Genomic DNA, 12,848 nt, shown 5'->3' with positions numbered 1-12,848 from the left:
CTATATAAATGTTCCCAATTTTATTAGACAGGAGCAGTGCATCAGGAATTTTACAAAGACAGTGACCTGAAAATAGGGGAAGTAATTAATGTTTGGGGAAGGAAGATATTACTCTGTGGTTGTGATGAATTCACTAAAGATTATTACAGAACAAAGTATGGAATCGGTAAGTAGTGATACTTATCCTTTCCTTACAAGCATTTTTATACCTCTGAGTTTGACAGAACTGTCGTTGAATTTTATTACTGACAAAACTTGTTCATTAAAACCTTTAGCAATAATAATCTGTTGTAGGCTGTGAACAGCAAAGCGGTAATTGTTCAGGTGATCCAGAAGTGCTTTCTTGTATGTTGCTCTGCTGAAAAACAATATATAATGTACATGTTCTGTTCGTAACTGCCTCTATTTTAAAACTAGAATGACAAAATAGTCATATGAATAGACTACCATTTCTTCTCCTCTACTTCCCCCTCCCATTCCAATGGCCATGTTTGCAGTCAGAAGATAATAAAGAGCAAGCGGTGAGTGGGTGAGTAGGCTCAATTATTCCCCATTATACTATGTTTCATTTTATATGGATGTCACAATTGTCACATAATAAGATTTCCTGACACAACAGTAGTAGTCTGTTACATTATTGGTTTTTACAGTGTTGTTTTATGTATTCTGAACCATCAGAGTATTTATTCTGTGAGGTTTCAGTGCTGAATTCTGGAAGCATTTAGCAACTATGTCCATAATGAAAAATCATTTTGGAAATGTATAACAATAGGGTCTTTCGCTTATCTATATCTGAATTCCCTCAGTCGGACTTGCTAACGGTTCTATTGTAGACATCTTTCTGCAAAAATAACTTAATTTCTGGCAGTTTATTCATTCAATAAATATAGCTAAGTGTCTGACTTTTCAGGGATGATTGAAAGAATCCTACTGTGGTCTTTCTCTGACATTGAGAAACAAAATACATGGGTAGACTATTTCTTTTAGCTTGACTTATGATCTGATAGGATGCAGTGTTTAGATCAGGGCCTCTTTGCTGCATTGAGGGAATTAGATAATGTAGTGCTGCCATTGCAATGCTAAATTTCATAATTGGCAAAAGATGTTTCATAACTTTTTAAATAATAGCTTCGAATGTCTGTGCCAAAATAAATCTCTTCGTACACCTAGCCAGTGTGTGAAGAAGCCACGTTCAATAACCATAGTATTATCTATAATAACAATGAGTCTAACACTGGAGATGCAAAACAGGGGCTTCTTGCCTCATAATTTTTTCAGCCAAGACCGCTGCCTCTGTTTGGCAGCCGTATCAGCTGTCTGAGTGAAATATCCTGGAACAGTGAATGGGGATTTCTTGTTCACAGCAGAGTGATAAATGAAATGCAGCTGACCATTCTGTATCAACCAAGCAGCGCTACCAAGTGTTACACAAACCCAAAGGCCCTTCCTCTGCTGTAATGCTGGCTCATGAGTTACTGGTTATGGCTCTGGATATTACAGTTAGGTGCTTTGCAAGTTAGGAGAAGTCAGAAGTTGCTGATATGAAGAGTTATTGAAAATTGGGACTGTAGGTGATCTAGTCCTTTCCCTTTGTTTTGAGGCAGGACAGTGTATATTAGACAGTCACTGACTGATATTTGTATAGCCTTTCATCAACATCCTCCAGCGGGGGAGATTTATCTGCCTCCTGAGGTATCTTGTCTTAAATTCATAGTTAGAAAAGATGCTTAATAACTACTCTGAAGCTGGTTTGTGTAAACCTAGAGAGTAACATTTTTTGCCTTATCTTTGCTGGACATGGAGAACAACTGATCAATATCCTCTCTTATAAAAACCTTGTACTTATTTTATCTATTCCAATACACCATCCCATGCTGTTTGGGGAAACCCAATTCTTTCAGTGTCTCCATAGTCCATTCATCTTTTTCTGTGATCTTTTTTTTTTTTTTTTCAGTGCTCCCTCTAGATTTTCTGTCTCCTCAATATGTGACATAAAAAGACATGCACTAGCTGAGACTTTCACAACACTGCGTAGTGTTTTGCACATAACTTTAAAGATATATGGTGGCAGAGAGTGTGGCTAACAAAAAATAAAAATAAAAAAATCAGTCTTGATGATGCCTGTCGTGTTCACAGAAAATACACACTTTCTAAGAGCTAAGAGATTCTCATGATTTGCTGTGAAATTATTTCTTGTTTTCCCCATCAGGGTTAAAGAAAATGTTGGCACGATTTTTTAGTTAGTAGGATCTTAGCTTAGGGATAGTAGGATCCCTTAGCTTAGGGATATGGTTTAGTGGGGACTGCTAGCGTTAGGTCAGAGGTTGGACTCGATGATCTTGAGGTCTCTTCCAGCCTAGAAATTCTGTGTGATTCTGTGTGTGTGATCTGGGAGTGGAATCAGGGTAGTTTTTTGTCTTAGAAGCAGTTAGATTTCAAGGGTAGAAGAGATGGCCCTTTATTCTTAGTGTGTTACCGATTTTGTTTGCTTCTGGTGGACATACAAGGTACTCAGTGGGCTTGATCCCACAAAGTGCCCAACATTCTGTCCCAGTCCAATTAAACACTGAAACATACTTAATTGCAGTTTGAACCCGGAGAGACCATTTACTTGGGTAAGAGTAAGCAAAGGATAAATGAGTTCTTACATCAAGGCGCACTTCTCAGCACCTTGCAGCATCAATCCAGCTGTTTGTTATTGTGTTTTCACGTTACTCCCCTTTCAATTTATACTCTTCTGCCAAAGTCATTAAAGAGGCCAACATTTATTTTTGACTCTGCAGTTTCAGCATCAGTTGCTTGCCAATGGAATTTGCCCTTTAGGAGAATTAAGGGCAGTTTGGATTTCCCTTGAAGTGCATGATTATGGTATCTGATGTATTTCCAATGTTGTTTCTGCCTGTTTTGCTCTTCGTACTGTTTGTGAAAAGTGAAGGAGAGCTTTTCCATGGGTAAACATGGCTAATGCCCTTCAGTAGGAAGCTAATGCCATTACTGTCATGTAACAGTGCTGTGAATTCAAGGAAAAAATAGCTTAATGCATGATACTATCTGTCTAGATCTGTTAGTGAAGCTGAAGAGAAGGAGGAAAATATTCTATAGCCATGTGTTGTGGCCAACATATAGATGTTGTGGTCACTCAGCTGAAACGTGAAATACACTGAAGTGCAATGGTGGGAAGCTGATACTCGCTCTTCTAACCAAATACAGTATCTCAGCACTGAGTTGAGTATAAATCGTCCTTTCTTAAACAACAGATTGTTCCTTCAGGAACAAAACCAGTGAAATCTGGTTTCCTGCTGATTTTTATTCAACGTCCCAGCACCTCCCAGGCCTGCCTGTTACGCCTTCTCGTGGCACCCTGTGATCCCTCTCATGTCCCGGTTCTCCTCGCCCTCCCACCCCCTCATTTCTCAGGCTCCCTCTCTGACCTGCTGCCTGGGCAGAGCAGCGTGAGCGGCTGGCCAGTACTTGTGTGCTTTTGGCCAGGCAGCTGCTGCTGGATAACAGCTGACTTCTTGCTTTTCCCTCAGTGGGGGCATTAAAGCCTGCTGCCAATTTTCAGTGAACTCGTTGGAGATCAGAATCTCTCCGGCGTCTAACCTCTCCATTAAGTGTGGTTGAGGCTGAGCTGCGGGATCTAAATATACACAGGGAGTGCTACAGGCATTTGCAGATGCCTTTTTTTTTTCCCTCAGGTAACCGGAATAATCTTGAAGTAGAACTCTCTAAGAGGAGATTTTCTTTGAAGCAAAACAAACACTCTCATGTTTTAGCTGCACACATGATTTTGCAAAGACTGGATTTGCTTTCATTGCTGCATGTAAACGTTGTGAAGATGTTGGTTCTGCTTTCTTATTTTACCTAAATCGTGAAACATTCATGAAAACCAAGTGTCGGCTGTTTCTTATACCTCTTATGTATAGGGAACATCATGTTAGCAATGTCAGCTCCCCAGGTTAACTCCACCTCCTCTGTTGTCCAAGGCTAGTGGGATTTCTCTCTCCTGTCCCTGGCTGTAATGCTTAGATGTGACTGTCCTGTTCCTCTGAAGGTAGAATTTCTTGCCTGCCAGTTATATGCTGATATTCAATATGGTTATCACTGTGATCCAAAATATATATCACTTTACTCTTCCTTGAAATGTGTTTTTATCTAACATGTGAGGGTTTTCCTACGGTTCATCAGCTGAGGGCAGAAGGTAATCTTACAGCGTGTATTATGATCTCACAATGTCTATTGAAACTGAAAGCAGACAAAATCTCATTCAAGCCAGCTTAATGCTGCCTCTGTGGCAACAAATCATTTTTGAGGAATTTAGTTTTTCTTACTGAGAAGGCTGTGTCATCCTCAAATTGTATGCCAAAGAGCCTGGATTTGGTTTTGGTTCTTGGTGTTTCCTGTGCTTGTTCAACTCACTCAGGTTTTGATGCCATGAGAAAAAGTTAGTAGTGTGTGATAAATATTTGATATACTAGGTGAAATAAACACCACAGTGGCAGCACCTCTCCTGCTGGGTATCAACTGAGGCAGTGATAAGGGGTGAAACAGTCCATGGGGAAAATATCTCTACTATTCTTTCTGGAACTAGAAATTTGTAACCCAAGACTTTCAATTTACCCGCTACCCGCTGTAAATTCACATTGAAAATGTTACAGCCTAGAAGAAAAGAGCATTGATTTCTTTTCCAGAATGGATGTAAGTCATTTTCTTAAGAAACAGTGATAACCTTGAGAGGGGTGCATTTTGTGTGTAAGTGCAAGTTGTCTGTCTGATACTACGCTCATGGTGCATGGCAGGGCAAAGATGAAAACAGTCTGGAACGTGTTCATAGCTCTTAGTCTAATGCACCTTCCTGGCTGTTCAAGAGTTGCAGAAACAAGTTTTTAACTAGTCTGCTAAACTGTGTTTCTCTATGTAAAATTCTTTCTGAATTTCCTCGTTCACAGGAGAGAATCTGCATACATAAGCCTTTAAAATCATGGAAGCTGTAGGTGGCACAAGACTAGATGTTTGCATTATTTTCTTTAGTGAACCTGAATGAAGCAAGATTGTTTTACGCTGGGGAAAGGATGAGAAACAAAGCACTGAATTTCTCTCTGGATTTAGTTTACCCCATGCTTGGGTTGGGATTGTTTAACATACTCTCTGGGACTAACACAATATTCCTCTTAATTTGTAGTTTCCTTTCAGTTTATCCGTCTAATTTTCATCAATACATCCTCAAATACATGTAAAGGGAAATGCTTTAGCGTTTCTTAACAAATGCCTTATGCATGAGTGTTAATGTGCATATACTGTGACCTGCATGTAAATGCATTTGCTTGTCTTTAAAGTTTACAGTTTCAACTGGACGTCCTGCCTTTCCAAACAGTGTTGGCAGGCAGCGTGTTATTTAGAGCTGCACGAAGTGGAGTTTCTGTTTTCTGCTAAAAACATGGTGTTCCCAGCATCTAGCCCTCGAGGGGGGAAATATTAATGCAGCTTAACATAGCGCGTAATAAAAAATACTGTTTAGATTTCTAAATAACATGAGGTTATGAGCCAATCAGGAGAGCTGGCTTACCGACGTCCTGCAACTGCCTGAAGAGACTTGGGAGGTGGTAAAGGAGCCGGCTGCAGTCTGACACAGCTGAAAGCCATTGCATTTCTTTGCATCACGCCTTATTAGTACGGCTGCATTGCCTACGGATAACGGCTTTTATTGCCGCCCTCATGCCACCCGAGCAAGAGAAGCGAGTGACGCTGCGTGGCTCTCCCTGTCCCATCTGCCGCACACGCACTAGGTGGCACTGTTGGAGTGCAAGAGTGATCTTCGTCGAGGTTTCGGGTTTGTGCATGTGCCACATCCCAGAAGAAAACCTGTGTTATGAAACCAACATGTATATATTTTATATATGTTTCTGTTGGTAACTACATGGGTAGTTTTGGAGTAACTCAACATGCGCCAACTTGGCATGCGGAATCAATATCAGTGGGTATTGCTTTTATTTTCTGTCTCAATATGTTGATTTACATACATAACGTTTATCGTACCAAGAGCTGCATGTATAGGTTACATAACCCGGCACACTGAGAATGTCTTGAGAAGCAGTTTTGTCACAACCAGTATTGAGAAAATCGTATTTTGCTGCATGTTTACACATACGTTTATTGTTTGCCTCTGAAGCTTTGAAAATTTCTGAGTGGAATTTTGCATATGGGCTTGGCCTTTGTACTTCAGAGTGACAGAAAGGGCACACATAGTTTTCATGGAAAAAAAAAAAGTTGATGTTTTTGCAACCCCCTTGTCTCCTGATTCAGGGAAAGATATTGGAATTTCCATTAGACCATATTGTAACAGGTAAAGGCCAAAGAAAATCACATTGTGTTTCAAGTTCAAGAAAAACTCTGGCATCTGAATTCTTTTTGTATTTTTCAGATTCATACTGCTGCTAGGCAAGTCAGAGTTTAAAAGAGTAGGTTGCTTTGATCTGCTGATATATTTCTGTTTAAAACATTTTAATAACAAACCACTTCAGAAAACATTTAAAGCAACACCAGTTTTATCATTCCCCTTGATTGTACTGAAATCCAAGCTACAAGTGTAAGTTTTTAATCTCTCTTGAGTTCTCTGTTGCAAATTTAAGTTTTAGAGAAAAAACAACTTTATTTTGTGGGTTGAAGTTTAATACGCTGGTCAGTTAACATCACTCTTTGCCTGCTGGGCTGCAAATTGTGATCCGGCTTCCTCTCCAGTTTACCCCACGTGTTTATCCTACACTTGGGAGCCTGGGTAGCTCTTGGTTCCTTGGGGCAGCGCCTCTGGCCAGCCCAGGCGTGGAGGTGGCACTGCTCCACCTGGGCAGCACTACACTGGCTGGACCACAGCAAGCTCTCCAACCTTCTCATTGCACCCGTGCTGGGGCAGAAAAGGCCCTGCAGGTTGTGGTGGGCACCAGAGCTGTGGTAGCATGGACAGCAACTGTCTGAAAATCAAGGAAGGTGACTATCCCTCTCTGCTCTGCTCTTGTTGCACCTCATCAAGATAATGTGTTCTCTTTTGTGTTGGCCAGTACAGGAAAGGCATGGAGCAGCCAAGGTGAGTTTGGGGGAAGCCTTACGATGGTCAGGGTGGAGCAGCAGCCAAGGGATAATGGTTCCTCAGCCTGGGGAACAGACACAGGGCACAAACAGCCACCTGTACCCAACCATGGAGACATTGCTGGCAGGAGGGCATGAGACAATGGGCATAAATGGTAAACCAGGGAGGGTCAGAGTGAGTATTAAAAAAATTCCCCTTCAAGGTCAGCTGGGCCCAGGGCAGGCTGCACAGGCTCCATCTGGGGATGTTTCGTGCCCCACCTGTACATAGCCCTGAGCAGCCTGGGGCTGACCCTGTCCTGAGTAGGAGACCACGCTCCTGAGGTCTCATCCAGCCTGATTTATACTGAGGTCCTTCGATTTATGGCTTCATTTGCTTCAAGTCTGCCCATCTGTTTTCCTCCATCTATCAGTTACTTTTCTCTTCTCACCTTTTCCATTTTCCATTCACTATATTTAACCAGAAGACTCTGTATTTACTCTGTTGAATTTTTATGGAGACCTCACTGGAAGCTGGAAGTTGTGTTGTGAAGCAGCTCAGGGAAGGAATAAGGGGCCAAATGGAGCAGCAAGGTTTTCACCAATACAGGATTAAGGAGGGTCCTTATTGCAGCAGGGCTTTTGGGGGCAACACATATGGGAAGTGAACGCAGGCTGTGTGTCTGGGGTAGGTCAGGACTGTTCATCACTGTGAAAAAAGTTTTGAGAGTGGGGAAAATGAGTGAAAACGAACCTTCCCCAACTCTGGATGAAGTTGAGATGTGGACTGAAGCTATTGGCATCAGCGTACCAAGATGTACATAAACTTTAAAAATTCTTCTCATATATGCATGATCTGAGCAATGAATAAAATTTTATTTATTTATGTATTTATTTTCCTCCTGGGATAAGCAGAGGGCAAGAAACTCATAAGCCAAGTATTTACTCATTAATCTGGTCTCAAAGGATAAAACTAAAAAAAGAAATTTAGAATTGCTAATTTATTGTTCTATCCCATTTTGAAGCTACATCTGTCATTTCTTTTGCCTGTGTATGTTAACGGTTTTTGTAAAACATTTTAAGATTATAGGTAAAATTCTGCAACCCATGAAGAAACAATAATTTCGCTGTTGGTTTCTGTGGTCTTTTTCTGCTCTGTAGCAGTAGGAGGGATCCTGGTTTGACTTTGATTAGTGCTCTGTTACAGAAATAGGCAGAAGTAAATACAGAAATAAGTATTCATGCTGGAAGTTTAAATCCTTAGTAGAATGGCTTCATAAGCACAATAATAAATAACTCTTGCTGTCTTTGTTGCAGAGGATTTCACACCAGTTCCATATAAAACTCTACCACCACCAAAACCAGAAAAAACGTTTCCACCATATACTGGATTTGGTTCTGAAGAAGATTCGTTATGCTCCTGTAAGGGTCTGCTTCCCAAGCCTCCTCAAAAAGATTTCAAGAAATTCCTGGAGAAAGATAGGTATTTTGAAGAAAAACAATTATTTTTTTTGTTGTTATTTATTTTTGTGAAGGCAACGGATGTTAAATGCAGATTTTTTTTTTTTTTTTTTTTTGGCAAAATATGGAGTTCATATGAGTTTTAAGGGACAGGTGCATGAGGACTAGTTTACTGACATGGAACTCCAATTTTTTCGGACCTCAGCAAAAGTCTTCAGTGGCAGTTTCATGGAAGTAGTAGTCCAGGAATTAGTCAGGAATTTTGAATGCTACAGCAGTCCAACACTGGTTTGTTTTTTTCTGTCTTTCTTGCGTTTGCTTTGTTCTCTGCTACAACAATATTTTAAAGCATTAACCCTTTACTTTCCGTAATGAAATGCCTTGTCAGGCAATGGTTGTTAGGGCCAAAGTGGAAACGTGGCTATGTGGCACAGCACTGGGAAGGATGGCAGGAAGTCATTCTGTAACTCAGAGAGGTAGGGGAGCCTTGGCTAAGTGTATTCCTGTGGGGGAGATTAGCATATTTCTGTGAAGACCACAAAACAGCAAATTGATGTGCTAGAGAAACAGTAACCACATGTAAAACCTCCATAAAAAAAAGAAAGCTATTAGGAAAAGACTTGGTAGTGCATACAATGGTACTGTACATCATGTAAAACATAACGAATATCCAACTAGTAAGATCATCTGATAGGCCTGATTTCATGGAGGTAGGTCCTCATATGTATTGCCATTCAGAGTTTTATTCGAAAATATACACGTTAAATACATTTTTCCTCTATAAATGCTCTGGAAAGAAACTTGAAGCTTCATTTGCAACTGAATTTGAATACAAATTCATTTCAGAGCTTTGGCAGAGAAGCAATTTTCCCTGAAAATAATTCCTTTCTATCTGGCTGAGTCTTGTTGGTTCAGTTAATTTAAGCTGAAAATTATTTTTTAGAAAAATAGGGAACCTTATGCCATTTCCCTCCTTGGTCCAGGAAAAACACAATTAATATATTTTTAAAATCTCAGGGGAATGCATCTCTAAGTGTTGAAAACTTTTCTCACACTCTGTTTTTAATTTCTTACATCTTTTTTAGAAATGGTCTGGAAAGTAACATACTGCGCTTTCTTGCGAAACTTGTTACGGATAGTCCTGTCGACAAGGATCGGAAATTCATTATTTGCTACTTCCTGAGTGATGACACCATTTCAGTCTATGAATATACACAGCGAAACTCAGGTAAGCTTGCAGTCAGTCTCAGTTGCCCTGCTCATTTGATTACAGTTTACAGTAAACATTGTGGCTGGAGTCAGCACTAGCAGAAGCAGGGATGTGGCTTTTTAAATGCACTGGGAATTACATCAGCAGCTCTTCTGCATTATCTTGCATAGCTGTATGTCATAATAATTTATAATCTTCATCGCTCAGAATAATGCTGTTCATGGTATGACAGCACTTCACAATGTCCTTTGGGAACTGGAAGTTTAATGTATTAGGACTTTTATTACATTTTAATTTGCAAATTTGGCCTTTAAGCATTTGCTTTTGTTGTAGATAACATACAGGAATTGTATTGTAATTGATGTGAAAAAGGAACAGGAAATTTAAGACATAAAGAATGAAAGAGTAAATCGTTTGTTTTGCAAGGCAGTGTTATGGTGTTATGACACCTATATAACATCCTTCATATAGAATCAGCTCACGAAAGCAAAGCTGCTGTGACAACTTTTAATATGCATTATCATTAATCATGCAGTGTTGAGCATCTAAAGAGTGAATGTTGCCCTGTGGTACAAGAGTGTGTGTGTGTTTGTGTGTATGTTTTTGGCACAGCACTGGGAAGGATGGCAGGAAGTCATGCTGTAACTCAGAGAGATGGGGGAGCCTTGGCTACGTGGATTTCTGTTGGAGAGATGAGCCTATTTCTGTGAAGACCACAAAACATCTGTAGCAACAGTTTCACATTAGTTAACATCCAGAAGAGCTCTGGCTGCTCTCAAGATGTGCAGTTGAAGGGCTGATTGCTGTCAGCCTCTGATAAAATCCTTGGGAGAAAAAAGTCAGGAAGTCGTATTCTCTCAAAGATGAGACAAAAACAGTAATAGAAGTTTTCCTTAGTTACCTTGTAAAGCTCTTGTGGAACCTCCTGACTGGCTCTTCTGATACTGTCTGAATTGTTCTCTACCACCTTCTTGGCACAGAGAGCCTTAGTTTGTTATTTCAGGTACACTCTGCGATGGTGACCAGCTCACTGCACTTAGTGGTACCTGCTTTGTGCCCTGAGAGGGGGTACAGCTCACTGTCCACAGCAAAGACTGTCTCAGGGAAGGCTCTTCATTCTCCTTAGCTCCAGCCTCTGGTGGCAGCAGTTGACTTTGCTAAGGTTCAGTTATCCAGCTTGTAGTTAAGGGCTGAGTGTCCTTGCATCCTTACTTCTAAGCCTTTACTGAAAATGTTTTTTTTTTTTTTTTAATATTAATCCATGTCAGACCTGTGATGAACATCACATTAGTGAAAAGTGAAGGTGTGGTGAATATGTAGATCCTTCTGTATTCCTAGACAACTTTTTCTATGCCAGTGGTGCTACTAAGTCATTTAGGGTGCCCTCTCTCAGGCAAGACCTGAGCCTTTTCAATGCAAGGAACTTCTGAAGGCATATTTGCTTGTATCAAACTATATTATGAATGCATAAACAGAGACCCCACCCACCATCTGAATACAAGCAGTACTCTGAGGAGTGTTTTGAAAATGTGCAGAGCCCTTGAATAGGCTTCACTGACCTTTCACAGGTAGCCCTGCTCAAGAGTAGCTTAAAGATCTAACACTGCTTTATGGCAACAGTGTCCTGTCATTGTTATTTAACTACTTTTCTTCCATGCAGTAGCTTTTAATCTATACAACTTCTTTTATACAGCTAAAGATATACACACATGTATGTGTATTTGTTAAGTGATGCTGCCGAGAGGCTCAAGAGCAGCTCAGTTCTGCACTAGAGCATGACATGTTTGATTGGCTTGCTTTATGTCTGGAGACACAAAGGATGCTAAGGGTACAGCTGCACTGTTAAATTGAGGCCAGGGAAGAGTTTGAACCTTGGATCCCTGTCATCTGTATTGCCTGTCAGTCACTCTGGATTCTCCTTTGCACCATTCCAACTAGACAAGGCCCCACAGAGCCCAGGGCCCCTCTTGGAGGATGCTTAGCTCCAGAAAACCGACCTGCAAGGCAGTGAGGACAAGGCTGCATCAGGTTTGGCTCGCTCCACCCTTATCGGTTATCTAATACTGTCCCAGGAGGTTTTGCACACTCAAAAACCCTTCCCAGGCTCTTCTGCCACACCCAGGTGCTGCAAGACATGCCCTTGGTTTTCTGCTGTAAAACACTGCTCCTTTAGACCACAGCACAGCCCTTGCATACCTCCAAGCAGTTTGAACACACAAAAGTGCTATCTGTGTCTTAAGACCCCAAGTTTATCACATAGGACCCGGAGCAGACCCACGCACTGTGCAGTGCAGCTGTGGTGAGTCACTCGGGTTGGCAGCAGCGTGGTTGCAAGGTCAGAGATTACTCCCTGGCTTCCTTTTATTTTGGAGTAAGAATATATGCTAGGTTTGCAGCTGGGGCCCCATTAGTTATTGCTAGTTGAACAGAGCATGAAACTGTAAATGAGCAAGTTTGCACACCAGGAGTAAGAAATGCCTTCAGACACGTATGAAAGGCAAGTGCCAGCAAATTGGTTTTCAACTTTCCTGGGTTGTTAAGGAGGATGGAGAAGCTGCCTGTTTCAGAGAGGGCAGAAAGATGAACTATGTGGAAGGATATGACTAAGAAGTGCCCTCTGGAGCATTTAGTGATAGCAGCCGTGAAGGGGCAGGATAAGAAATAGAGATGAAGGGATAGAGCAGAAAGAGGTCTGGGACTGCAGAAGTTTCTTTGTTCCCATTTCCTTCCTTTATTCCTTCTGCTTTTCTCTTCCCTCATTTTAGTCACATCTGAAGGAGGAGAGACCAAGTTTCTTTGAGGTTAAGGATGAGAAGGCTTTGCAGAGGTCAGGTATGAGAGGCTAGGAAAAAGGGTAAGGCGTGCAAAATGGGAGTGAGAGGAACATTCTTGTGAGGAGCAGAAGTGCTGTTGAATTGAACAGGGTGTGAGAAGAGTAAGGCTGGACACTGCTTAGAAAGTGAATGAGTTAAAATGGTAAATGGCTCCCAGAATAACATTTTGGCCAGTGCACAGGTTCAAATGGCTATCTCTTCCTGTTTTATTTGCGTGAGTTGGTACACACTGGCAAATAAAAATGTTTCAGACCTCAGTTGCTCTTGCTTTTCTAAGTTCA

At 41.1% G+C, this 12,848-nt stretch overlaps 1 protein-coding gene across 4 annotated transcripts in view; it reads left to right on the top strand.

Moving 5' to 3' along the window:
- The window catches only part of EFHC2 (EF-hand domain containing 2), a 57,142-nt gene that overhangs the window by 22,557 nt on the left and 21,737 nt on the right, over nucleotides 1–12,848 (top strand). For all 4 annotated transcript variants that reach the window (XM_084537002.1, XM_084537003.1, XM_084537004.1 and 1 more), the window contains 3 exons: nucleotides 28–166; nucleotides 8,380–8,545; nucleotides 9,609–9,751. In XM_084537002.1, the coding sequence (XP_084393128.1) occupies nucleotides 28–166; nucleotides 8,380–8,545; nucleotides 9,609–9,751 (448 nt within the window). The remainder of the gene's footprint in view (nucleotides 1–27; nucleotides 167–8,379; nucleotides 8,546–9,608; nucleotides 9,752–12,848) is intronic.

This window comes from Aythya ferina, assembly GCF_964211825.1.
Source record: "Aythya ferina genome assembly, chromosome: 1".
Lineage (NCBI taxonomy): Eukaryota > Metazoa > Chordata > Aves > Anseriformes > Anatidae > Aythya > Aythya ferina.
Note: the sequence above shows the minus strand (reverse complement) of the source record. Positions and strands in the feature narration are given on the sequence as shown.